The sequence below is a fragment of the Trachypithecus francoisi genome, unplaced genomic scaffold (genome assembly GCF_009764315.1).
Source record: "Trachypithecus francoisi isolate TF-2019V2 unplaced genomic scaffold, Tfra_2.0 Lachesis_group13, whole genome shotgun sequence".
In the NCBI taxonomy this organism is placed as follows: Eukaryota; Metazoa; Chordata; class Mammalia; order Primates; family Cercopithecidae; genus Trachypithecus; species Trachypithecus francoisi.
This window is the reverse complement of record NW_022681458.1, coordinates 76,060,324-76,087,401: the sequence shown is the minus strand read 5'-3', so window position 1 is coordinate 76,087,401 and position 27,078 is coordinate 76,060,324. Positions and strand designations below refer to the sequence as shown.

Genomic DNA, 27,078 nt, shown 5'->3' with positions numbered 1-27,078 from the left:
ATTTTGGTCATACCTAAACAAAACAATTTCTCTGAGATGTAAGTAAAGAGAGCAGGTTAAAATTGTGTGTCTCAGTAAGTCTGATTTAAGAGGAAATTCTGGAGGTGGGAGGTCTGGGAATCATAGTGAACAATTTTGATAATTGCTAAAAGTCCCTGAAATGGTTTAATAGTTGTCAATGAAAAAGTATATTTCACTATGAAATACACATTTGTGTGTAATTATTTTAATAGGAATATGGGTGAGGATCTGAGGGTCCATTTTACTGCTTTATTCTCCTTAATCCGTTCAAGTGTTAAACCATCTTAATAGGGTGTGGTGGCTCATGAGGTTCTCACTTCGTTGAGAAGAGGGGCTGTGACAACTTTCTTTCCTTCAAAAATCATAAGTCTCTAATATTTCTATAACCTAGTGGGTATCACAAATCAAAATAAAGTCCATTTGTATCATCTTTGTATTATCACGTTAAACAAGAGAAGAAATATTAATAAAATGTATACTTGATTCAAAGTCTCATTGTGATTAATGGTCTTCACAAGTTTCTTGATATAGACCTGAGCTGACTAAAATCTATTTTTCCAAATGTTTTACTAAACCTGTGGTCCTTAACCACTTCAATTAATTGGCAATAAAATGACCGAATAAATAAATATAAATTAGAGAAATATAAAAAAAGAGAAGCTAGTTTAGCATATAATTCTAATGTGGAAGACTATATCAGGAATATATTTTTTCCTTAAATTTTAATTCTATGATATTGGTAGTTCCTTTATTAGTCAAGAATTGGTTATCAACTTTATGAATTTTATTCTGTATACTTTCATTGCCAATAATTAATAATTAAAGAATAACAATATGAGTTAGTTAACACTAATTCTACATGAATGAAACACTCACCAATATATCTCCTCTGTTTTTTACTATAAATCTATATTGTCATTCAAAGGAAAACATAACTCTCACACCAGTGTCCATGATCAAATATTATATTATCCATTCTTCAAAGGCCCACTTCAAAAACCTCCCTTAAGTCTCAATCTAGAACTCTTTCTTTTAAGTGTCAAAAGCATTTTATTTTAACCTCAATGGTAGAACTCATCACTTCTTCCTTGTCTGATACCTTTTGTGTACCACTTTTCTGTGTCCTAATAAGCATCTTAAAAACAGGGATTAGATCATGGGTAATTGGTTTTGGTCTTCCATCCTAAATAATACCTAAACAATGCCTTCCTATCTAAACAATACCTAAATATCTTTCTTTTCACAGAGAAGATACTGAAAAATATTGAGTGGATAAAGTGAGAGCCAAGAGAATGCCTTTCCCTTTGAATTTGCCTGAATAAATAATAAACATTTAAATTATTTGTGATCATTGGCTTTGATGTGGCATGTTTTCACAAGTTATACCTGTCCCAATTTCATGATTTTATGTCAAAATTTTGTAAGAAGAAATACACGGCTGGGCATGGTGGCTCATGCCTATAATTCCAGCACTTTGAGAAGCCAAGAAGGCTGGATCACCTGAGGTCAGGAGCTCGAGACCAGCCTGGCCAACATGACGGAAACCCGTCTCTACTGAAAATACAAAAATTAGCTGGAACGGTAGCATGCACCTGTAATCTCAGCTACTCAGGAGGCTGAGGCAAGTGAACTGCTTGAACCTGGAAGGTGGAGGTTGGGGTGAGCCGAGATCGCATCATTGCACTCCAGCCTGGGCAACAAAGTGAGACTCCATCTCAAAAAAAAAAAAAAAAAAGAAAGAAAGAAAAGGAAATACACAAGCAAATCCTGCTATAGGAGCTTATAAATGCAAAACTGAGAAGAAGAAACAAAGAGAATGTGTATTTCATTCCATATTGGAAGGAATTTGTAAGGCTGTATAAAACTAGGAAGCTTATTTATTACCACAACTTGAGGGTGATCAACAATTACAGAATGATAATCCATGATGTATATTTTTTGTGCAGTAAAAATCCAGAATTTGTGCTGCATAAATACCTTTGTGTATGTCTGGCACAGTATCATTTAGTGTGTGATTGGATGAATGTAAGTTTCTGTCCTGACTTCTGAGTCCTTTTTTTTTATGGTGGTTACAAGGACAACAATATTTTAGCAACTTTTTTCAACTCAGTGGGAAGTGAAGGCACTTACCATATGGCTGTTACCATACCCCACCTTCTGGATACCTGAGGAGAGATTTGATGTCAGGCTGACCAACCGAGACTAGTCAACATGGCAGATTTGAGAATTGAGATGAGTGGCTCATAGAAGAACATCTTATCCCAATTTTCTCCTGCTTGTAAGTTTGAAAGTTTTCACCAATCAGTATAAGGAAGAATAAAATAAAAAGAAATACAAGCCAAGAAAACACTAATTCAAAAAATAGGCAAATTACTATGTCTACGCAATGCTATAAGCCAGTGGTTGGAAAACTTTTTCTGTAAAGGGCCAAATGATAAATATTTTAGATGCTATTGGGCATAGGATTTCCATGGCAGCTATTCACTTCTGTCATTGTAATGTAAAAGCAGCCATGGAAGATATGTAAATGAATTAACATTCCCATGTTTGAATAAAATTTATGAACACTAAAATTTGAATTTCATATAATGTGCATGTGTCATTTATTCTTCTTTTGATTATTTTAACCACTTAAAAATGTAAAAATCATTCTTAGCTCCCAGGGCTGCACAATAATAGGCACTGGACTTGCTATGGTCTGTGGGGCATAGGTGCTGATCCTTGCTGTAGAGGCTAGTCTTATACATGGCTATAAGGTACGGGACCAGTCCTTTCATTTGCCTTGGTCCATTATTAACTTCATTTTTGTTATTATTAACTTAATTATATATTATTTACTAGTATAGCTTCAAGAGAGCATATGCCATTACTATCAAGATTAGAGAGAAACATAGAAAGCTTTGCATTACAATGAATAGGCAGTGATTTTGAAAAATATAAATATGGATTATTTGGCTAGGGAAACTAAAACAACATTTTGTTCTCTTTCCTGTTCTTTCTTGTATTAAAATTATTACTATTCTGTTGCAATTAATAACTTTAGATATAATTATAAAATTATAAAAATAATAGATCACATCATCACAAAATAATTTCCACAGAGAAATTAAAATGTATGAACATCTGGTTACATACCACCAGGTTTCCAATGACCATGACCATCATGTAAACAATAAGGCACATAGCTTGACCAGCAACCTCCATACAGTCCCACATGGTCTCTATCCACTCTCCACACAGCACGCGGAACACAATCAGGAAGGAGTGGAAGAAGTCGTTCATGTGCCACCGTGGGAGTGTACAGTCATCATTGATCTTGCAGACACATTCTTTGTAGCTCTTACCAAAGAGCTGCATGCCGACCACAGCAAAAATGAAGACGATGATGGCCAACACTAAGGTAAGGTTACCTAGAGCCCCTACCGAGTTACCAATGATCTTAATCAGCATGTTCAATGTTGGCCAGGATTTTGCCAACTTGAAGACTCGGAGCTAAAAGCAAATATAAAGTTTAATATTAATCATTATGAAAATTTTTTCAATGTTTCCAATCTTGATTTTTGTTCAAAGTTTAAAGCTGACTTTAAGTCCTATAATATTGTCATTATTAGCTGGCTAAAATAAACTATTCTTATTTTTCATTTTCATCTATTTTCAATATTTCTGTTATTTTGTTCTACTTGCCCCAAAAAATGACAACAGATATTATGAAGAAAGTATGTACTTTTAGTTCAGGATTGCTATAGAAATCTCTTATAATTTGTGATCTTATTTCTTTTAGAATTGATAATTTATCCTGAATTCTATTTTCTAATACTTTTATACATTTTTTCATGCTGACATTTAGATAAATTCTAGCTTATTAGAGAAACGTGCTTTAAAAAGTCTTTATTTGTTTTTATATTGTTAAGATCAGACAACAATTGTTTGAGGGATAACAATTTGATCTTTACCAAATTCATAAAGTTATGAACATATAATCATTGAAATTCTGTAAGCCATAAGCTTCTTACTGTGAAATAAATTATTGTACTATATTAATATAATAGAAAATATTTATATTATATTAGTGTGTACTTCAAATTAGAATTGAGCATGTCTTCAAAAATTGTAAAAATATTCAAGTGGTTTCAGTTCTTTAAGTGCATTTGTCAGTGAATGGATTTTATTTTACTAGATATCAAGATGTAATCTTGCCTTTTGATTCAGATTCCAAAAAGTTTTAAATAATAATGCAAAACCAAATAAATATCCCTTTATTATAGAATATAATGGCAACCTTAGTTTATGTTTACCAGTCTGAATGATCGCAGAACTGACAGTCCTTCCACATCTGCTAGAAAGAGCTCCACTAAACTTAAAGTCACAATAAGGCTGTCAAAAATATTCCAGCCTACTTGGAAATACTCATATGGATCCATGGCAATCAGTTTTAATACCATTTCAGCTGCAAAGATTCCAGTAAAGACCTAAGTGAGAAATATAATGTTTTTCTGTTAATATTAGAAAATAGTAAATCAACACAATGATAATAATCACTGTTTGCTTAGCATTTACTGTGTTCCAGACAGTTTGCTAAATACTTTATAAATGGATATTCTTATCAACTTAGTCCTATAAACTAGGCATTGCTCTTCCCTGGCTCCCATGTAAGTATCAAAAGGTTGAAGCTCTAACTGTCCTGTCAGTGCTCATCATTTTTACAGAGCATTTTAGAATAGCATATTAAAATTTCAGTAAAGTAAAACATTTGGTAATTGACACAGTCACTGTTTTCAAATAATTTATGTGGGTCAAAAAGTTGTTCTGGAAGAAGATAAAAAGAAAACATAAATTGATACTGAAATTTTGAGCCAGAAAAAAAAAAGTTTTTTTCTGATCTGACTACTGTTAGAGTAATAAAGAACATGTTGACACACTCTTTAAAGATTTATCAGCAGATGAGAAAAAAGTATTTAATTGACAATATGGCTGCTAAAGTAAGACTTCTAAAGCTTTGACACAAAAGTGCATTGCAAAATCTCATTAATTCATGATACTGGTATCAAAGGACTCACTTAAAAAGGCAACACGGAAATGAATCCTTTGGGTACACTTTGACTCAAGGAATCTGATCAAAGAAGATTCTAAGGGAAATGTTTAGGTCTATAATTGTAGGAGTCAATTTTCAAATAATGCAGGATCAAGATGATTGGCAGGGAGCAGCTGGACTTGAGGTTGTGGTAATAGCTGTAACCACGTAAATCCTTTCTGAGTTCACAGGGATGTAGTCATCACAGTGAGAAGGTACTTATTTGCATGATCTGGATCTCCACCAACAATTAGAAACTAGATATTCCTGCCTTTTCCCAAAGATAAACAGAAGGGAAGAAGAATGCTAACTCAGCGAGCACATGGGGAAAAACATTGTAACTGGGAATATTTGTAGACAATTTGGAAGAGAAGGCAGACCCAGAAAAGAACTTCTGATCTTCAAATATCAATTTGTTTGAGACCACAGCAAAAGAAAAATTATCTTATGTAGACATTGACAAAGATACTCAGAGTTATTCATGATTTACGAAGAGTCATGAGCTGGGATTCTCTAGCCCTAAAAATGAACTGGTACCTGCCTCACATCCATAGTCAAAAACTGGCCCTTTGTTTACTATGAGTTAGTGTGACCAACACTGTACATTTTAGAGATCACTGTGGCATCAGTTTTCCTAATTGGATCTTATATCTTTTAGAAGCCTGTTGATCACCTTCTCACCTATCCTTGAGTCTTCTATGTCCAGTTCAACCATTTTGGTTTCTTAAAATAGTTGTTTTTAAAGCTTGTTTCATTAAGTTTTTGAAGTTTTGATGATAATGATGTTGATGATGATGATAGCTTTAATTTATTGTGTATTTACTATATGCCAGGCTAATAAGTAGAAACTATTTAATCCACCTAACAATATGATAAATGAAATATAGTTATAATTATATTATAAATAAGAATTATCATTTTATAATGAAGTATTATTTTATAAATGATGAAATTAAATAATATGGAGTTAAAATATTTGTCCAAGGCCATATCACTCATATAATGCAGAATCAGCATTCAAATACAGGTCTTTGGGACGCTGAGGACCCAAACACTTCACCACTATTATGTCAAAGCAATACATCCACAGGTTTTCTGAAAATATGTGAGATGTGTACTTACAAGAAAGCAGCAATGTAATTAGGAAGGTATAAGAAAGAACCAAAAATGTTAAGTGTTGCTCCCAAGAAATATGCTGGAAGAAAAAATCATTATCAACTCCCAAGATGGTAACCTTTTATAGAAATAGTATTGTTATTTATAGACCTCAACACTACTGCACAATTATTTTGAAAGACATAACCAGAAACTTGGCTCTACGCATCCATTCATATGGTAACTTCTTGATATGCATAATTATGAGGCTGCAGATTCATCTGACATAAAAAAATATGAAATGACAGTGATGACAACTAAAGAGAGAAACTATGAGCATGCAACACAGAATAAGAGACTTACCAAATTTCCTATAGCAAGTACATTTTTGAATTCCTCAGTCATTGGGTGATGTTCCATAGCCATAAATAATGTGTTTAAAACTATGCAAATGGTAATTGCAAGATCTACAAAAGGATCCATTACAATAAAATAGATACACTTTTTGAATTTTATCCAATATGGAGAGCAATTCCAGATCAAGAATTTGTGTGCAAATCTGTACCACCAAGGTGGACATTTTTGTCTGGACTCTTCAAGTTCTGGGAGAAAAAAACAGAGAACATGGAGTCAGCCATTTGTATATTTCACTGCTAACCAGATACAAATCAGTGAGGTACTCTAATATTGAAACAAGATTTGTAGTTTAGATTTTGAAAATTTAACAGTACTGTTTTCAATGAAAGTATAGCCTCTTACATAAGTCTATTATGACATGTTTGTTGCCTAGATGAAGCATAAGCGAGGGTAAGGAAGTGAAATTAATGACTGCAAGCACATATGTGGGCATCTTTCAGAGAAAAATGCACCTAACATGTGATGGTAAACAGGAGAACTAATGTTTCCTTAACAGAGAAATGTATATTTTCCACCAATATGCATATTTTTCACCTGTGTTTTTAGTCCCATGACAACAATAAGATGAGACTATTCTATCCAGAAAAAACTCTTGCTGTAATAGTTCACGGGTAAAAACAATCCTAGAACCAAGTAACTAGAAATAATTTATGGAGGACTCATGAAATAGACATTTCACACCATTAGCCAGCCCATTTGCTTCTCATCATTCATTCAGGGATGGGTAGACACTTTGTCTGCTCCCATGATGGGAATGTGGGGGTGAAGTGTTAGACCAGGGACCAGGTGGGACCTGGGGCATATTGTCAGGGGAGAGGGTGGAAGCCAGAACAGTTTGTAAAGTTGTCACCCTTTGACTATCTTTGCTTATTAGAAGAGACAAATTTTGAGTGAATATGTAATTTGTAAGATTGTATAGGGGCAGAATCACATAGCTCTGGGTTAACCTTGTTTTCTGCATCAATTACCATTAAATCACTTGTCTTTGAAAGGTCAGATCACCCAACATCTGTCTTTGTGGGTTTTTATTTTCATTTTTGCAAAGTCATTTTTGCCATGTTATCAATGTGTGTGTTTAAGAGCAAATAACTTTATCCATTTTTAAGCACATAAAAACAATTCCAACAATATCCATTGGTTATCTTTACCATCATTTAAAACTATTTTATGGCCTCTGAATTATTCCTAAGAATTTCACGTGTCTATTTAAGGTTGACCAGATTTATGTTCATTTTATTTAAGAATCTGTACGGTAAAAAGAAGATTATTACATACCTTCCACAGTGTTTGTTAATATGCTTGCTCTACTCATTGCTCTCTGTCTGAGGTTAGGATCATTCAGCATATCCTCTGAAAGGAGATAGGAACTACAACGCCTTTTCTTGTGTATTTGATTGGTTGTGCCCTAAAAAAAGATCAATTAACGGCTTAAGAACAGAATCCTAATAAATTGTAGGTATAAGATAAAATCTTGCTTATATAGCTGTGGTGAGTAATTAAAAGTAGAGCTTAGATTGCTGGGTTCAAATTATGGCTCTGCTACTTACGGGCTGTATATCACAGGAGAGTTACTTAACTGTCTCAGTTTTATTATTGGTAAAATGGGGATAATCATAGTACTTGCTTCATATTCTTGTGAGGATTAAAGGAATTAATATTTAGGAGATAAAAAATAAAGCTAGCTGCTTTTTTGTTATATCACTATCATCACCTCTCTCCCTTTCTGGGTGTCCAATTTATTCAGATAGTTTTATCATGTGAGAGTCCTACATGAAAACAGTTAAAGTGCTGTAGTGCTGTGTATCTACAGGGGTAGCATCTCAGTGTTCTCTGATAAACTTCTGGAATTACTTTGTATTGAGGGAACAACATCAATGAAACTACTGTAATGCTTCTCTTACTGCCAAGGAAGACCTCATGAACTGAGCAGAGTATATGATGATCAATGACTCAGTTTGAAAAGAACAATTAGTGAAATGGAGAATGCAAGCTACATCTGAAAGAGGTGACCACTCTTCAGCTCTAGAAATTGTTGCCATGCAAAAATATGAATTCATGCATACCAAGTATATTTATTTTTGTGAGAAAATGTCTTATTTGTAAAACTTGAAAATTAATTCAAATTTAAAACACTATGTTGATTCCGTGCAGGCCAGAAATACACACACATACTCACATACACATATATACACAAAAAAACTATACAACTCTAGATCTATCACATTTGTCTGCTTATGTGTGGTACGTGGTATATATTTTAAATGCATATATTTAAATATATAAATATATATTTCTAGATTTATAAAGTTGTATAGTTGTATAGGTATAGTCATGCATGTATGTGGTGTATCAAAACACATACAGACATAAATATGTGCATGGGTGTATTATACACATATGTGTATGTGAACAGACACACCCATTTGAGAGATCTCTGTAAAAAGTCAACTTTTTGAAAAGTCTCGAAACCATGTTTTCTGTGCTATAGTTTGTGAAATAAGAATTTGTCAGATTAAACAAATTCTTTTCCATGTAGATATGTTTCGGGTATAGAGATGACATTATTTGTTATGCAGTGTTTTCATATAAACCGTATATTGTGCCACAATTTTATGTTTACTGTATTACCATTGTATCTTATAAGTATCCACTAATTCTCCTAGTTTTCTAGTTTTCACTGTAGGATTTATTGTGATACTGATTTTTCTATGGTTAAAAAACTCTTAAATGAAGAAACTTCATTAAAAAATATGAAATAATCTCCAAATCTGATATAAATTATATAATATTTTACATACTACACACATAATTGAAAAACAAAATGCAACCAAAGTTTGATTCCACAGAAATTTAACATGCTCATTCAATAAGGAAAAATACCTTGGGAGAAGGGCTTAAGCTGTATCATGCACACATAGAGGTCACATGTTACCTAAAAGCACATGCATTTATTCAAATTGAAATATATGTGTGGCCATGGATTTGATGGAACTTTATTCTCATTTAAAATACTACACTGTCTGCAAATATAAATATATAAGCATGTAGCATATGTTTGAAGCTTATTGGGCTAGTCAAAGCCCTTGCTGATATTAGTAATGCAGCATAGCATAGTGAGTGGGCTAAAGAGATATCCTGGAAACTCCAGGAATGAGAAAGATCTCACTTTCAAGCCTAATCAGACACCTTTCTCTAACCACTCAGTGACTCCTAGACCTTTGGAACTGCTGTAAAATTGTTGTTTTGCTTTTATGTTTGTTTGTATCAATGCTTGCGTTTCAGATATTTTGTTTTGATTCATAGACTCCAGATGAAATATTTTTTAAAAAGGAAAACAGTTATGTTTCATTTATATAGAGGACCTAAGACATAGTCATTCTAAATTTTTTCAAGGTAAGAGTTCTACTGCACATTGGAGAGATAGTAGAGTGGGTAGTTAAGCGTACAAGCTCTGAAACAGACAGCCTCTGTTTCAACTTCAGAGCTACCATTTATTACCTGAGTACATTGGGGTAAGTTGCTTTCTTTCCCCGTGCTTCAATTTTTCCCATTTGTAAAACAGAGATAATAATATATCATCTCATGGGGTTGTCGTAAATACTAAATATGTGTTTGCTGCTACTAACAACTCAAATAAGATTCCTTGGAATTCCTTGGAATAGGTACATATTAAGTTGTGACCTGAAAAAGATAGCAGTAGCTGGCAAGTAATCCAAATTTCTTCACAGAAATGGGATCTATTATTAACTAATATCAGCATTATCATTGCATTTTCTGTGCTGATATCTATCTATTTGTCTTTCATAAATTGTTCTCTAAATAGATTATTTATAATCTTCAATTATAAAATTAATAAAGTACCTTTTTACAAAAATGGGATTTTATCTTTGAGTTAGATGCCTACAACACATAGAATGAGGATTAAAGTAATGAATCAAAGGTGTGTTTCTATAGAAAAAGTATTGCAAAATGCAGAGCCATTCACAAGACCAGAGAGAAGGCCCTCCAGCAGAGAGACCGACTGATGCAGGAACAAGGGCCCAGCCATGCCTGAGCTATGTAAAACGTCCTTACGCTGTCATCAGAAGTTGCCTTATCTATTATCACCTCTGGCAGAAGCTGTCCATTGGGGAGCATGAGAGCTGAGCGTCCATCAACCAGGGAGACCACACCGTTGCAGTCCACAGCACTGTGCATTTTCCCGTTCACCGGCAGCATTGGTGGGGACCTACTGGCTTGGCTGATGTTACTGCTGCGTCGCTCCTGGGGTCTGTGGGGCACAAACAGTGAGCCCCTTCTGCTCTCATTGTCTCCAAAAATGCTGTGCTCATCATCGGCAAATTCAGTCTCAGATCCTATATCTCTTCCTCGGCCTTTGAAACTAAAAAGACTTGTTCTGCTGCTTCGCCTTGCAGAAAACAAGGAGCCACGAATGCTGAGTGGTGACTGCAGAAAAATTAAACAATAACATGCATTTGCTGAAGCACCTACTAATAGAAGTACACTTCATATAAATACCACTGAACCCACTGGCCTGAGGGCAGGTGGCTCTGTACTGACTTAAAAGAAACACACTTAAAAACGAAGCAATTCAGTGAGAAAAAAAACTTATTCCACTGAAGGGATGAAATGATTTGCAGAATTCATCCTTTCAGGACCAGGTAAATTATTTGTTGCTGTACAGCTCTCTAATATTCTGGTCTAGAGTTACTGCTCCTTTCTTTCAATGACATTCATTTTGCTGCACAGAATATATCATTTAAAAAAAGAACTTAGTATTGCTACCAGTCATTCAGCTTTTTATATATCAATCCCCAAGCTTCACAAAAAAACTGGAAATCATGCTGTATGTTTCTTTGCATTGAAAATCCACCTTACGTACTAACAGCTCAGTTAGAGTGTATTTAAAAAGACCATTTAACACCAGTTAATTTATAAAGTCATCAAATATTTTTAAAGTAGTTGCCCAATACCAAAGAGGAGGAAAAATTCATGCTTATATGACTCATGTCCAGGATGCAAATCCTTTGGAAGGATCTAGTTCAATAGACATTAGTGATTACTATGTAAAGAACAAAGCGGCAAATATTGTGAACAATGGAAGAAGTATGGCAAGGTCTTTGCCTCAAAACCAGCTTAGACTGCTCCTGTCATATTTATTTTTATTGATATATGTGTCCAATTTCTGTATCATCGCCTAGGTTCAAGTGCAATTGTGAAGACAGGGACTCTACCTTTTATTATTGTGTATATCAGGCAGAATCTTGCAGATTCTTAACTAGATTTTTAGTTTACAAAAATGATTTGTGGGGTTGTGTGATGGAAAACAGGGAAGTCCTAAGGAAAATAGAAGCAATGGTTCTTCTTGGGGGTTTGTGCAGAATTATGGGCAGGGAGACCTGAGAGATGAAGGTTCCAGTGAAAAGAGAAAGGGAAAGAGAACTTCCACATAAACAGAATTAACGGACTATGGCACTACATGTTAGTAGTTGATATGGTTGGGGGTGGAGGATATCAAAGGCTTCTCTAAAGTTCCAAATGGGTGAGTGATACTCAGGTAATACTATTAACTATAATGGTTAAGAAAGAAGCAAGGCCAGGCATGGTGACTCACGCCTGTAATCCCAGCACTTTGGGAGGCCGAGGCGGGCAGATCACGAGGTCAGGAGATTGAGACCATCCTGGCTAACAAGGTGAAACCCCGTCTCTACTAAAAATACAAAAAATTAGCCGGGCGGGGTGGCAGGCACCTGTAGTCCCAGCTACTTGGGAGGCTGAGGCAGGAGAATGGCGTAAGCCCGGGAGGCGGAGCTTGCAGTGACCCGACTGCAGCCTGGGTGACACAGCAAGACTCCGTCTCAAAAAAAAAGAAAAGAAAAGAAAAGAAAGAAGCGCAACTAGTCTATAGTGTGAATAGTCTCTTTATTTCTACAATGGTTCTCAGGAATATTTTGTTTCTGAAAATTAGTTTATTAGAAAATATATTGACAATTCTGAAACTATAACATCTTTCAAAAATGATCAAACCCAAATGAAAACCTGTGTACATCTTTCCATTAACGCCCAGCGATACTAGGTTTTTACCTAAAATCATACCAATGAAGTCATTCACTATCCTCTCCTGAGGTCTCTTACCCTAAAATAAGACATTTTTCTCTATCACTCTGCCTCTGGTGATACACATTGAGCAGTTTGGGTGGTACCTGATTGGGGGTAGACAATCTCTTTTCATGTGCTCGCCTATGCCCTTCGACACCAAGGTGGAAACTTTTTCTTCTGATGTTCTCCTCTGAATCTGATTTGGACAATTTCTCAGCATCTCCCTTTTCTTCTCCACTGGAGAGCTTCTTTTGATTCTTTTTCTTTCTTCTGTTTCTTCTTTCTTTAGCACTTTTAGAGCTCAGTTTGGATGTTTCAGAAGAACTCTCTGAGAGGCCCATAATTCTGCTTCTCCTAATACTTGTATATTCAGCTGCTGCCGCTGCGATTGCCTGGTTGGGCCAAGACGTTAACACTTAAATGAGTCATTTCCAAAACCTAGGAAACCCCAGGACAGGACATCTTTCACCTATCAGCATAACAACATGATGCAAATAATCATGTCCTTTAAACATGAAATGATCGTTTTCTTTACACAGTGATCAGAATGCTTACAAAGTATATATATATTTTTTGTCTCAGGTTGAAATAAAGCTCTATTGTGTTTTGGAATTAAACTATCACATGTTATTAATTTGCTTACAGTAAAGACAAATTAAATATTATATGTTAATGTTTTACAAGGTAATTTTGGAATGTAAAACTCACATAAACCATGTAATAAGACAGACAATTTGATGATCAGGCAATTAACTCCATATCATCAATAGAATCAGGCACTCTATGGTTTAATAAAGATTGAGTTATCTGAAAAATAAATGAATTATTACAGCACAATATTGTAAGAAAGTGGTAAGGTCAATGGGTATTGGCCTGAATGAAACTTCTGGGGATTCCCTAGGTAGTACCTGGGATAACCCAGTACTATCCTCTTACAAAAATGTTTTGTTTATAAACACTAAAAAAATTATTGTAAAAACATGGGAAATAAAGATACAAATGAAAAACAGAAAAAAAGTCATCTTACATCCCAGAAATAATTGGTGCAGATATTTCTTCCATTCTTTTTATATGTCTGTATAATTTTAAAACTGAGATTGTATCTGACTATAGTATTTAATCCATCATTATTCTAAAAGATTTTTCCTCATGACATCATAATTTTTAAAAAACACATAGTTCCATGGCAAAATTATACTCTGAGATACACAGTTTTCATAATTTTCTTATTTTCTAATTTTCCAATATTTAAATGTTTTCTGATTTTTACTATTATTCAAACACTGCACTGAATATTTGTGTATCAGAATTTATCTGCATTACAGATGATGGCCCTCCCCTAATACATTAGATTCCTGGAAGAGATTTAACTAGGTCAAACCTTCAGACAAATGTTAAGACACCTGCAGTATATTTGAAATTATGTTTCTCTTCGTACAAGCCTTCTCAAACATTTACACTGAAGAATCTCTTTGGAGAGAGGATTAAGGAGGAAACTTTCAAGGATCTGTGACAACCTGAAGTAGCCACATCAAAATTATTATTTTCTTAATATCTCCTGTTTTATCTTAAAAATCCTTGTGACATTAACAAAACATGATGCACTGTGGTCTTCATACCCCATAGAACAGTATCTGTTAATTTTAACATTAAAATAAGTTTCCTGAAACCACTGTATACAATTGGTACTCTGGGGAAATCCATTTTGAGTGTGTGTATATATACATACCCACACATATATATATATAAACACACACACACACACACACACACACACACACACACACTAAGTCATTGTAGGCAAAAGGTTTAGGAGGAACAGCCTTAGATCACTTTCCATGCAGTGAGATGATTACGGGGAAAGTAACAATTCTAGCTCAGTCCAGAACTGGTTCCTTTATCCACACCAGAAATGAGGATGCAGTTTATACACAAAAGTTCATTAAAGAAAATCTAGCTGGAGAAGGCCGAACACATACCACAGAGCCTCTGTTGTAACCTTTTGCATTTCTACCTCTGGGAAGAATTTTAAATCAAATAACAGTACCTCAGCTTCTTCTTGCTCTTTTTTAAGTCTGTCTAACATCTGTTGAAATTCTAATTCTTTCTGTTTAGCTTCTTCAATGTTTGCCTGGTTCTGTTCTTCATAAGCCATGGCAACCACAGCCAAGATCAAGTTTATTAGATAAAAGGAGCCCAGGAAAATCACTACGACAAAGAAGATCATGTAGGTTTTGCCAGCAGCACGCAGCGTCTAGGGAAAAATGGAAATTGTCATTTGAACAACAGAAAGTTTTTTAGTAAATTATTTCAATTTGACTGGCATGGGCAAATTTGACAGTTTTGTATAATCTCATGTTATCAAAAATATAGAGAGAAATATCTTCATGGAAAACAAATATTAAACACATTTTCAGTACAAAGAATATAGCAATGTAATATGCTTGTACTAAAGTCAAGTATGATTCTTGATTATTAAGTGTAGTAGTATAAAAATCATGCATTTTTTCCTACAGTCTGAAAATTACTCATAAAATCAAATCCTTTGCTCACTTTCAAATTTTAGGAATAGGTGATATCTATAGTCCCTCTTACTGTTAAAATTCTATCTTTTCTTTCTTTACCATCAAATATTAATAACATCATTGAATGTTAACTCTAGGGAGATAGTCTTATTTAATTACTTTATTCATCTCATAGGTGTTTCAATTAACTTTTTTTGGTTTTCTTTGCTTTTTAAAATAGATTTGATTTTTCAAAATAGTTTTAGGATGAGAGCAAAATTAAACTGAAGGTACAGAGATTTTTTTTTTTTTTCGGCATAACGTGCAGGTTTGTTACATGTTACATGTTACATGTGCCATGGTGGGTTGCTGCACCCATTAACCGTTACCTACATTAGTTAGGTCTCCTAATGCTCTTCCTCCCCTTACCCCCCAACCCCGACAGGCCCCAGTGTGTGATGATCCTCTCCCTGTGACCATCTGTTCTTATTACCCAGCTCTCAATTATGAGTGAGAACATGTGGTGTTTGGTTTTCTGTTCCTGTTTTAGTCTGCTGAGAATGATGATTTCTAGCTTCATCCATGTCCCTGCAAAGGACATGAACTTATTCTTTTCTATGGCTGCATAGTATTCCATGGGAGAAAAATTTGGCAATCTACCCATCTGACAAAGGTCTAATATTGAGAATCTATAAGTAACTTAAACAAATTTACAAGATAATTAGCATTTATATTACTAATTGTATAATATAATATACTTTTATCATACAAAGCATTTTAAAGTGAATTTAGAATAGTATAAACAGATATTAAATGAAAAATAAGTCTTACCTCTGATGAAAAATTATTTTAATTTTTTATTTGTGTTTCTTTAATTTTGAGTAAAGGTGACCACTTGTTGCCTATTTAAAAAATATTTGCATTCCCGTGTTTGCTGTAAAGTGCATCTTACATAATTTCTGAATTCATTTATAATATTCTTGGAAATAAAGTAAATATAAAATAGGCCAAAAAAGAAAAAAAAGACAAATCTGCAACTATTCTGAGAAAAGTGTATCATTGTTATGCATAATATAGAATAATCATTTTGCTCTCCTTCCTTTTGGGTTGGCTGCTGAGAATATACAAGTAAATAGAGACTACAGCCCCAACAGGTTCACATTCAAGTTAGAGGAAATGGCCATGTGAATTAACACTTACAGTACGAGAGATCAATGATATAAACAGAAGAATATACAAAACGTCATAGAAGTCTACAGTTGGGAGCAGTTGATTTGGGAGAGAAAAACTTAGAGAAATGAATTGAATCTTTAACTGTAAATAGGAGTTCAAAAATAAAACATGGTGAGCAGGTGAACATCAGAGAGCCTCTTCTCTTCAGACCATCCCAAGCACGCATGGAAAACAGTACATGTGCAGGACCAGCTTGAGAAAACATTGCAGTATGTCCTCGTACTTAACTAGGACCCCATGGGATAATATACTCAGGAAGGGGAAAGATCTAGAGATTAAATATGCCCAGAAAAGATAAGAAAATTATTTACAATTCAAGAACTATTCCTATTATTAGTGATGGGAGTAAAACACTTATAATTTTAGTAATAAGATAATAGAGTTTCCTCCATTCTCAAATAAATAAAAATTCTCCTAATATAGGCTGTTAACATACACCAGATACATATGCCATTCAAAAATACAATGCATGTTTCTCTTGGCACTCACCTGTTGGTAAAGGTTTTCCCAGTAATCTTGGGTCATTAGCCTAAACAAGGCTAAGAAGGCCCAGCTGAAAGTGTCAAAGCTCGTGTAGCCATAATCAGGGTTTCTGCCAATTTTCATACAGGTGTACCCCTCTGGACATTGGCTACACATGAAAAAGAACATTATAGGTGAGAGTGTCTTCAGGACACAAGCTAAATAGCCTTAGTGAAAAGTTACAAATTCAAGGTTTCTTCTATAGGGAGACAACATTGAATAATGATTAAGAATACATGATTTGGAGCCAGGATGAACTGGTTTTGAATCACTCTCTACTACTGACTACTTATAGTGACTTTACCAAATTCTTCAAGGCACAAGTCTGTCTGCGAAAATAGGATAATAACATCTACCTCAAGAAAATAAGATTTGTAATAAGTTTAAATAAGATAATGTGTACAAATTACTTAGCTTACTTCCTGCACATAGAAAGTATTTAATAAATCATAGCTGCCATTAGCATTATCATCATTAAAACATGGAAACTTTCAATAGATGTTTTGTAATAGTTCTTGGATCAGTAAATATTGATATGTAGGCTGCTACCAAAGCTCTTTCTTTCTGTATAATTCTTGGAATGGATTAGAATCAATAATAGTCAAAATACAGTAATTGTCTAAGTTCATAAAAATTTGTAGCTCTAAGACTTTTTTCTTTCTAAAATTGGTGGACTGGTTTTTCCTGAGGCCATTAAATAAATACAATACTCTGAGATTCTTCTGGGAACAGCAACCTTATCCAGTTTATTCCTATGTTTCCAGCGTACACAGAGACTGATGAAGAGATGTCTGCATAGGGGGAAAAGCAAGAGCTAATGCAGCTAATGCTACAAAATGAAGTTGGTGCAAGAGAGAAGCAGCAATATGGACAGTTGGATATACACAATATTCTTATATATACAATATTCTTAAAATATATGTACCCAAGTCCAAGGAATCTCTTTGCTTAGAGTTGCCAAAGCACAACATTCAGTCACCTATGAGTCACATTTAATTGGAGAATGAGTGGAACTTGGGAGTAGAAAGAAAAATTGATTTTGGACTCTTCTTTTTCCAGAAAGAAGAAAGACCTGAAACTATCCAACCAACTTTTGGTGTTTTCTAGAAATAACATTTTCTACCTTCTTAAGATTTATGTGACTTCTGTCTTGTGTTAATTCAAGCACTATTTCAAAGTCTTGCTTTCAAGAGTATGCATTAACTGTGAACATTTTAAAGACTGGATTTGTTGTGGGACAGAATGAGACAAATAAAACCATGAAATATATAAAAAGCAATATAGAATCAAAGACTAATTTGCAAACTGATGGAACATTCTTTTCCTTCTCTTTCAGCCTTTAGACTAAAGAGAAAACAAATATTACATACCCTGAATCTGTGCTGAAACCACAAAGGAGAGCATCTTTGGATCCCTCCAAGTAATAAAAATATTCTGTTGAAGAAGAATGTGAACAGTTATAACATTACAGAATTTAATCTGTGATTGTGATAAAGCAGGTAAATCAATTGATATAGACAATTATCTAGAAATTCAGGCCTGGAACCAGGCAATATGCATCCATTTGTTTACTATTTTCTCATATATTCTCCCTCAAATATTTATTGATAATATCTTATAGGCTAGGCAATAAATATGACAATAAACATGATGAATAAAATCATTAGTTTTATGAGGCCTTCTTTATGTTTAGGTGAGGGTGGAGGTTGTGGTTGGATAAAAACTTAAGTAAATAAATAAATATACAAGATATTTTCAGATAGTAATAAATGATCTAAAGAAAATAAATTAAGGCAATGTGGTAGGCTGTAGTCAGGGAAGGTCTTTCTAAGGAGATGATATTTAAACTAAGATCTAAATGTGACAAGGAAGACAGCCATGAAAAGACTGGTGAAGAGCTATTTGGGCTAGGGGAAGAGCAAGAGCTAAAGTCCTAAGGCAGAGATGAAGTTGGTGTGTGGAAAAGCCAGCAAGATGTGGCTACAGTGTAGCATGGCTACAATGTGGTGAGAGGGAGGATTGTGATGGCAGAGGTAGGCAAGGGCCAGATCATGTCAGAATTTGCATATCATTGAAATGAGTTTGGATTTTAAGTGTGATTAAAGGTACAGTCAAGTGTCACATAATGACTGTGATACATTCCGAGAAATGCATCATTAGGACGTTTCGTCCTTGTGCAAACCTCCTAGGGTGCACTTATACAAACCTAGATGGTATAGGCTACCATAAACCTAGGATATGTGGTATAGCCTATTGCTCCTGGGCTGCAAACCTGCAGAGTGGGCTACTGTACTCAATACTGTAGGCAACTGTTATACAACGGAAAGTGTGTATCTAAACACAGAAAAGGTACAGTAAAAAACACAGTATTATAATCTTATGAGATCATCATTATATATGTGGTCCACTATTGACTAAAACATTGTTATGTGGTACATGAATGTAATAGAAGTGGGAAATAGAAATATGGGATATTATTGACATTTAAAAATGTCAGCCGGGCGCGGTGGCTCAAGCCTGTAATCCCAGCACTTTGGGAGGCCGAGACGGGCGGATCACGAAGTCAGGAGATCGAGACCATCCTGGCTAACACGGTGAAACCCCGTCTCTACTAAAAAATACAAAAAGCTAGCCGGGCGAGGTGGCGGGCGTCTGTAGTCCCAGCTACTCGGGAGGCTGAGGCAGGAGAATGGCGTAAACCCGGGAGGCGGAGCTTGCAGTGAGCTAAGATCCGGCCACTGCACTCCAGCCCGGGCGACAGAGCGAGACTCCGTCTCAAAAAAAAAAAAAAAAAAAAAAAAAAAAAAAAAAGTCACTGTGGTTACTCTGTGGGCAGTGGGCTATAGAGAAGCAGGTGTGGAGGCAAGGAGACCAGTTAGGTGACAATAGTGAGACAGGACATGGCTACAACTCAGAGAATAGCTGTGGACGTGGAGAGAAGGGGATGGAAGGAGAATGGACAGGAACCTCTGATGGAGAACATGCAGGGTGTGTGCAAAAGAGAAGACACAGGATCTGTCAGCGGGGAAGTTGGTAGTGCCCATTGCTGAGTAGAGGAAAACTGCAGCAAGAAGAGGTCTGGAGAAAAACCAGGAGTTCTGTTTCAGCCATGCTTTGTTTGGGATGATTGTTGGGTATTACATTTTTCAAGTAAGCAGCTGGATTGATATGAGATTCTGGACATCAGTAGAGCTATCAAGGCTGGAAATATAAAGATGAGAGTTATCATCTAATATACAACTTTAAAGGCCATGAGGATTGATGAATTTACCTGGAGAGAAAATTTGTAGCTAGAAAAGGAAAAGGAAGGGAAGAGAAGGGAAAATAGGGGAATAGAGAAGAAGAAAGGGGGTAGGGAGGGAAGAGGAGGAAATGGGAGTTGAGGGAAAGGGAAGAGCAGGAAGAGAGCCTCTGACTGAGTCCCAAAATACTCCATAAGAGGCAGACTCAGTAAGGCAGTATATAAATGAATAAAATTTGTTTTCTGAACTTCTCTTACTTTTCATTCACCAGTCCATACTTATTTAGGACCTACTAATTCTAGGTGTTGAGGAGATGACAATGTAATCAATGCATATTTTCCATTTTTCACCTTTCATGTTACCCTTTGTGCCAATTTTTAGTAGTAAAAGTTCTCATCAACTCTTCTGTCATTTGCTGTTAAGGCTTGTTCTTAAGACTGGAGGCAGATCTACCTTTTTTTTTTTTATTATACTTTAAGTTCTAGGGTACATGTGCACAATGTGCAGGTTTGTTACATATGTATACTTGTGCAAATTATATGTTGCACATGTTGGTGTGCTGCACCTATCAACTCGTCAGCACCCATCAACTCGTCATTTACATCAGGTAGATCTATCCTTGTATAGTAAACGTTTAAGTGACTAAAACACCTTTTGTCATCTCTCTTAAATATCTATTCTACTTAATAAGAACTTGACTTCCTATTTTACTCAGGTCAAATAAAAAATCTGATTATTAGGAGACTTTTGGAGTAATCATGGAAGAAAGGCTATGAAATCAGATATTCTTGGATTTGAATGTTGCTTCTATCCCTTAAGTAAGTGAATTATCTTTAAGCCATTAAGCCTTAGCTGCTGCATCTGTAAAATATGTATAAGAATACCTACTTTATAAAGTTGTTAAATAGTATAAATAGGATATTGCATGTAAACCACTTGATACTATGATCCACACATTCTGTACTAGCTGCTCAAAAACGGGAATTATTATAATTAAACTATTATACAATTTGAGATAATACTATTGATTGACTTACACGTCATCGTTTTATCTTACTTAGAAGACACAGATAAAACAATAAAGCCTCATAGTTTGAGGTGCAAATGTAGGTGAAAATGTGCATGAAAAGCTTTCCTGAAAACACTCCTGAACCTTGGGAAGGGAGGGCCTGGTAGAGTGAGTATGGGGATGGGGGACGATAAGATGCAATTTTGCATACATAAACATCCGAAGTATTTTATTAAGGATGGATTACTTTAGAATTATCCTTTAAACTAACTCTGGTTCACGTTTATCAACCACTGAGGAGCCGAATTATATGAATGGGCTCTGGAGCTGTCTGTATTAGCACACTGCTGCACTACTGTATTTAACACAGTACAAGAATGATGAAAGGTAAAGCAATGCACGTAGCTCACTCTAGGTTTGTAGAAAACTTTACAATAATTTCTAAACAACTAGACATTAAATTATTAAGATGGTAGGCTTCAAGAAGATTTAAGGTTAACATCTTTTAAAAAGGAAAAAAATGAATGCAAAGAAAAATGAAATATTGCTTGTGCGCATTCAAAAGTGGGATGATTCTGAAAGATAAAGAATGAATCATGGCAGGGCGCCATGGCTCCCGCCTGTAATCCCAGCACTTTGGGAAGCCAGGGCGGGTGGATCACGAGGTCAGGAGATAGAGACCATCCTGGCTAACACGGTAAAACCCCGTCTCTACTAAAAATACAAAAAATTAGCCGGGCGTGATGGTGGGTGCCTGTAGTCCCAGCTACTCAGGAGGTAAAGTGGAAGAATTGTTTGAACCTGGGAGATGGAAGCTGCAGTGAGCCGAGATCGCACCACTGAACTCCAGCCTGGGCGACAGAGTGAGATCCTGTCTCAAAAAAAAAAAAAAAAGGTCGGGCGCAGTGGCTCACGCCTGTAATCCCAGCACTTTGGAAGGCCGAGGCGGGCAGATCACGAGGTCAGGAGATCGAGACCATCCTGGCTAACACAGTGAAACCCCGTCTCTACTATAAATACAAAAAATTAGCCGGGCGTGGTGGCAGGTGCCTGTAGTCCCAGCTACTCGGGAGGCTGAGGCAGGAAAATGGCGTGAACCCGGGAGGCGGGGCTTGCAGTGAGCTGAGATCGCGCCACTGCACTCCAGCCTGGGCGAAAAAAAAAAAAAAAGGAATGAATCATGACTCAGTAATTCCACTTACTAGGTATATACTGAGAACTGAAAATGTATTTCCACAAAAACTTGTACATGAATGTTTACAACAACATTATTCATTACAACCAAAAGATGGAAATAACCTAAATGTCCATCAACTGATGAATGTATAAACAAAATATGGCATATACATACAATGAAATATCATTTAGCAATAAAAAAAAGAAGCATAGATACATACTATACCATGGATAAATTTTGAAAATATTATGCTAGGTGAAAGAAGACAGACACAAAAAGCCACGTATTAAATGATTCCATTTATATTAAATCTACAGAGTGGGTAAATTCATAGGGAAATAAAGTAGATTAGTGGTTGCCAGGGGCTGGGGGAAAAGGGAAATGGGGAATGACTACTAATGGGCCCAGGGTTTCTTAGTGGGAAAGACGAAAAATTTTAAATTAGATAGTGGTGATCGTTGCACAACTCTGAATATAGTTTAAAAAATGAGTTGTACAAGTGTAAAAAGAGGAATTTTGTGGCATGTAAATTATTCCTCAATAAACCTATTTTTAAAAGGGAATGCAGCATAATGGCAAAGGTTGTGGGTGGGGGTAAATAAATGCCAACTTCTCACTAAAATACATATGAGGAAAATGAAAATTGATATAACAAAAATATAGAATTGATATTAAATCTAATGAAGATTCTGGGTGAATTTTTTTTATTAATTTTCAAGATTAATGTAGCAAAATGGAAAAAAAGGCAACTTATGACAATTGTGTATGACTTGGGCCTATGGAAGTGAAGAGTATATCCCCAACCAAGAGCAAATAATGCAACTCTGAGAAAACTAGTGCAGGGGATCAGGTCTGGGCAGAGAGTCTGCATATGATACTCTACGCTCTGGCAAATGTGGTTCTCACAAGAAAGCAGCTGTAGATGAACAAGACAGGAAAAGTCCTGTTAGCAGTGAAAACCACCAACATTGTGGTTTTTTCAAAACTTTCTCTATTAAATGTCAAATATTAGAAAAATAGGAGGAAGAGAATATTCTATTTTAGCCCAATATAACCACAGTATATTTCTCCATAATACTGCACATTTAGCTACACACTGTGCACATGAACCCCATTTTCAGGTGTAGCAGCATAAAAGAGTGTTTGATGAGCATCAAAGTAGATAGCAACACCAAAGGAAATCTACAAATTGTATGTTTTTCAGCAGGAGACGAGACAGTGAGTTAATTTATTTGATGGTGAATTTTGAAAGATGTTTCAGAAAATACTTTGCTATAGGTACCAGAAATTGCTTTTAGATTATGCTCAGGTTCTCTATGTAGGTTGCGTTTACCATTATAATTCTTTGATCTTTTAAAAATTGCCAATTCATTTGCCTTAGTACTTTCTCATGATCAACCAACTCAGGTTCTTGTCACTCTTTATATAGCTTAAATCCATGGGCATTCATTATCATCAGTCCCTAACCTGACAGAACCATGATCTACACATAATCTAGCATCTGTCTTTTTCATGCTGGCTACCAAATGACTGAATGTTGGTGGAGAAACTCTCACAAGCAAATGAATGGTTATATTTTAAGTAATCTCAAAACATCAAATTTGCACTCAAAATACACTAAATTTCTCATTCCCTGAGATGACTATATATATAATGCATTCTTGTCAAATCTTCTGTAGAATTTTCTCTTCCTCATTTGCACACTCAGGCAATGATCCCATCTTATACTTTGAGGAAATAAAAACCATTGGGTTTGAACTCAATCATCTTTTGATAACTCTGCAGTCTTCCCTTCTGTCTTTCCTCCTGTTTCAGTGGAGCTGTCTCTCTCTTTTACTCTTTCGCTTTGACGAGGATTTGACTTCTCCCTCTCTCTCCTGAATTGACTCATATATAACTACTCATTCATTATCACTAGCAAAACATCCCTACAAAAATCCACATTTTTAAAAAAATGCCAGCCATTGCCCCATTATTCTGCTTCCCTTTATATCCAAATTTCTTGAGAGAATTGTCTACACATATTACCTTCTTTCTGACCTCTTATTTTCACCCCTGCATGCACTTTATTCTGACCTTGAACCCTTACCACTTCCCCAAATTTTCTCAAGAAATTCTCTCATGTGACTTTCCTGTTACTTAACCTAATGCATATTTCTTTATTCATCATCCTTAATCCTTGATCTTGCAGCATGACTCCACACAAGCACATCTGTTTCTACAATATGTTTTCTTCTCTTGGCTTCATTATTTATATCTTTGCTTCTTACTTGATTGGTGGCTCTTTCTCTGTGTTCTTTTCTGGGTCCTCTTTTCTACCTGAATTCTAAATGCCAGAGTTGTAGATCTCAGGACCAGATTGCTTTAAATACCAGGTCTACCATTCTCTACCCACTTAAAAACATCAGGGATGTTCAGAGCTAGAGGGGTGTGTGTGTGAGTGTGTGTGTGTCTTTTCTTTTTGCTGATTGCTCTGGAATTTATCTCCAAACTCAGCAGACCCTCCGATTTCTATGCTTAAATCTCCAGTTCTCTATATTATATATCCACCTGGACATCTCAAAGACATCTCATTTTAATTTTAGCTAGCTAATAGTGACCTTCCTCTACAAACGTGTCCACCATTTCCTCATTAACCATCACCACCCATCCAGTTATTGCAGCCAGAAACTGAGAAGTCATCCTCGATGCTTCCTGTCTTCTTTAATCCATCAGCAAGCTCTACAGACTTTGTGTGTCGAGCTCATCTTTATTCTCTTCATTTCTCTACCATCAGAGAAAATGAAACCTTCATTTTCTCTTGCCTAGATGAGAGAAGCAACCTTCAACTTGTCTTTCTTATTCCCATCTACCATCTACCCTTGCTCAATCAGTTGTCCACAAGACAGACAGCAATAAAAACTACTGCATTTAAAATAAAATACAAGCTCCTTTCCATGGGCTGCAATGTCCTGCACGATATGACTCCTGTTTTTCTGCTACTTTCTCTGTTGCTATTCTTCCTTTCTCTTACTAAACCATGCTGCTGCTTTTCCATTCTTTAAACCCATACCCTCCCTTTATTCAGGACCTTTGCCCATGCTATTCCTCCTAACCGAAGCAGCACCCTCCAAACACAGACTCACACCCACACTTACACTATTTTATGGTTTCTTACTATCTTTTAGATCTCAGCTTAAATGCCATCACCTCAGAGATGTCTTCTCATCTAGTTGATATCTCAGCACCTGAGACTCACTTCCTTCGCATGGCATTTATTATAACTTGAGATACTTTTAATTTATTTGTCTGTTCCCTCAAACATTTTTTCATTTCCACTAGATGGTAAGCTCTGTGAAAGCAAGGGCTGAGGCTATCGTTTCTTGCTATAGCACAGGGAAACCATGTAATAAACACACCAATAAATGAAAGTTTGAATCAATTATGCAGTCAAGAAAGGCTTCTATAACATAGAAAACAGAAAGTAAAATTCAGACTTGATTTAAACACCTCTTTGCTAAAACTACATTTTAGAAGATAATAAAGAATAATGCACATATTTGGAAGAGAGGATTGTGGTATAAGATTATTAGCTAATTGTCATTTATTCATGTTTAAACACAATATAAAAATAATTCGCATAACTCAAGGGCTCCTCCTAATCTTTTTTAGGAAAAAAATATACATGAAGCAATTCCAGAAAGTGATGAACTAAATTAAATTTGATTAAAGGCTGTCTCTGTACACAGAGAAATGCAATCTAACTTCATATGTAAACAAACTGCATTCTAATTTATTAGAACATTCTTATAACAAGTAATGGTCTCAGCCAATCACAGCAGCTGAGCTTCAGTCAACCACAGCTTGCTGACTTATCAGACAATGTCCACATAAGGCAAATGTCAAGCTATAAACAATCAAGCTGTTTCTGTGTATTACCCCCTTTTTCTATCTATAAATACCCCTGCTCATGTTGCTGAGTTGAGCTCTCCAAACTTCTCTTGGTTCCGAATGCTGCCTGAATCATTACTATTATCTTATTCAGCAAGAAATTCTATTTTTATATTTCTTGCTGAAATAAGCTGCTAAATTTAATTTGTTGAAAAATTTTCTTTTAACAAAGGTTAAGAAAACCATTCATAGTAAAAACTCAGAAATAGGAGCAAGACTCAGAATAAAAGGACTGATCCTAGTGAGAAAAGTTAAGTTTAAATAAGTGTGGTAAAATAATCCACGATATTAAATGTAAGTTACTCATCAGATATCTTAATTTTACAGCATGTAAATTAAGAAATAAAATTCTCCATAAATTGGAAATAAAATTCAAATCATATTTGTAACAATCAGAAACTGGAAAAGTGGGTAAAGATAAAAAGGAGGGGAAAATATGCTAAATTCCTCATCAAATGGTGGTAGTAAAAATATATATGTTAAATATTTTACTTCAAAACTTTCAGTTTTCTTGTTAAGGCTTCTATTTTTTTCTGTCGTTTTATTTATAGTCTTTTACTATGTTGGCTAAGTGTTACTGGATTTTATTTATCACAGTGAGTGAGAAAGGACACATTTGGCAAAATAAGAAAAAGATGTATATTACTTTTTATTATCTAAGGAGAATCCTGACCTTTCCTCCCTCATCTCTTTTTGGCAACAGCACATATATTTGAAAGGTTTCATGACTTCCATACCACACCTGGGTCAAATTATCT

General features: G+C 35.3%; 1 protein-coding gene across 2 annotated transcripts in view; it reads right to left on the bottom strand.

The window, feature by feature from the left end:
• SCN9A (sodium voltage-gated channel alpha subunit 9) overlaps positions 1 to 27,078 on the bottom strand; it is a 204,272-nt gene that overhangs the window by 80,531 nt on the left and 96,663 nt on the right. Inside the window, exons 8-16 of one of the 2 annotated variants that reach the window (XM_033231248.1) lie at positions 18,333 to 18,396; positions 16,930 to 17,071; positions 14,751 to 14,957; positions 12,808 to 13,095; positions 10,679 to 11,050; positions 7,880 to 8,009; positions 6,551 to 6,789; positions 4,317 to 4,490; positions 3,157 to 3,513 (exon numbers count right to left, since the gene is read on the bottom strand). In XM_033231248.1, the coding sequence (XP_033087139.1) occupies positions 3,157 to 3,513; positions 4,317 to 4,490; positions 6,551 to 6,789; positions 7,880 to 8,009; positions 10,679 to 11,050; positions 12,808 to 13,095; positions 14,751 to 14,957; positions 16,930 to 17,071; positions 18,333 to 18,396 (1,973 nt within the window). The remainder of the gene's footprint in view (positions 1 to 3,156; positions 3,514 to 4,316; positions 4,491 to 6,550; positions 6,790 to 7,879; positions 8,010 to 10,678; positions 11,051 to 12,807; positions 13,096 to 14,750; positions 14,958 to 16,929; positions 17,072 to 18,332; positions 18,397 to 27,078) is intronic. The other variant, XM_033231249.1, reaches the window with a different exon arrangement.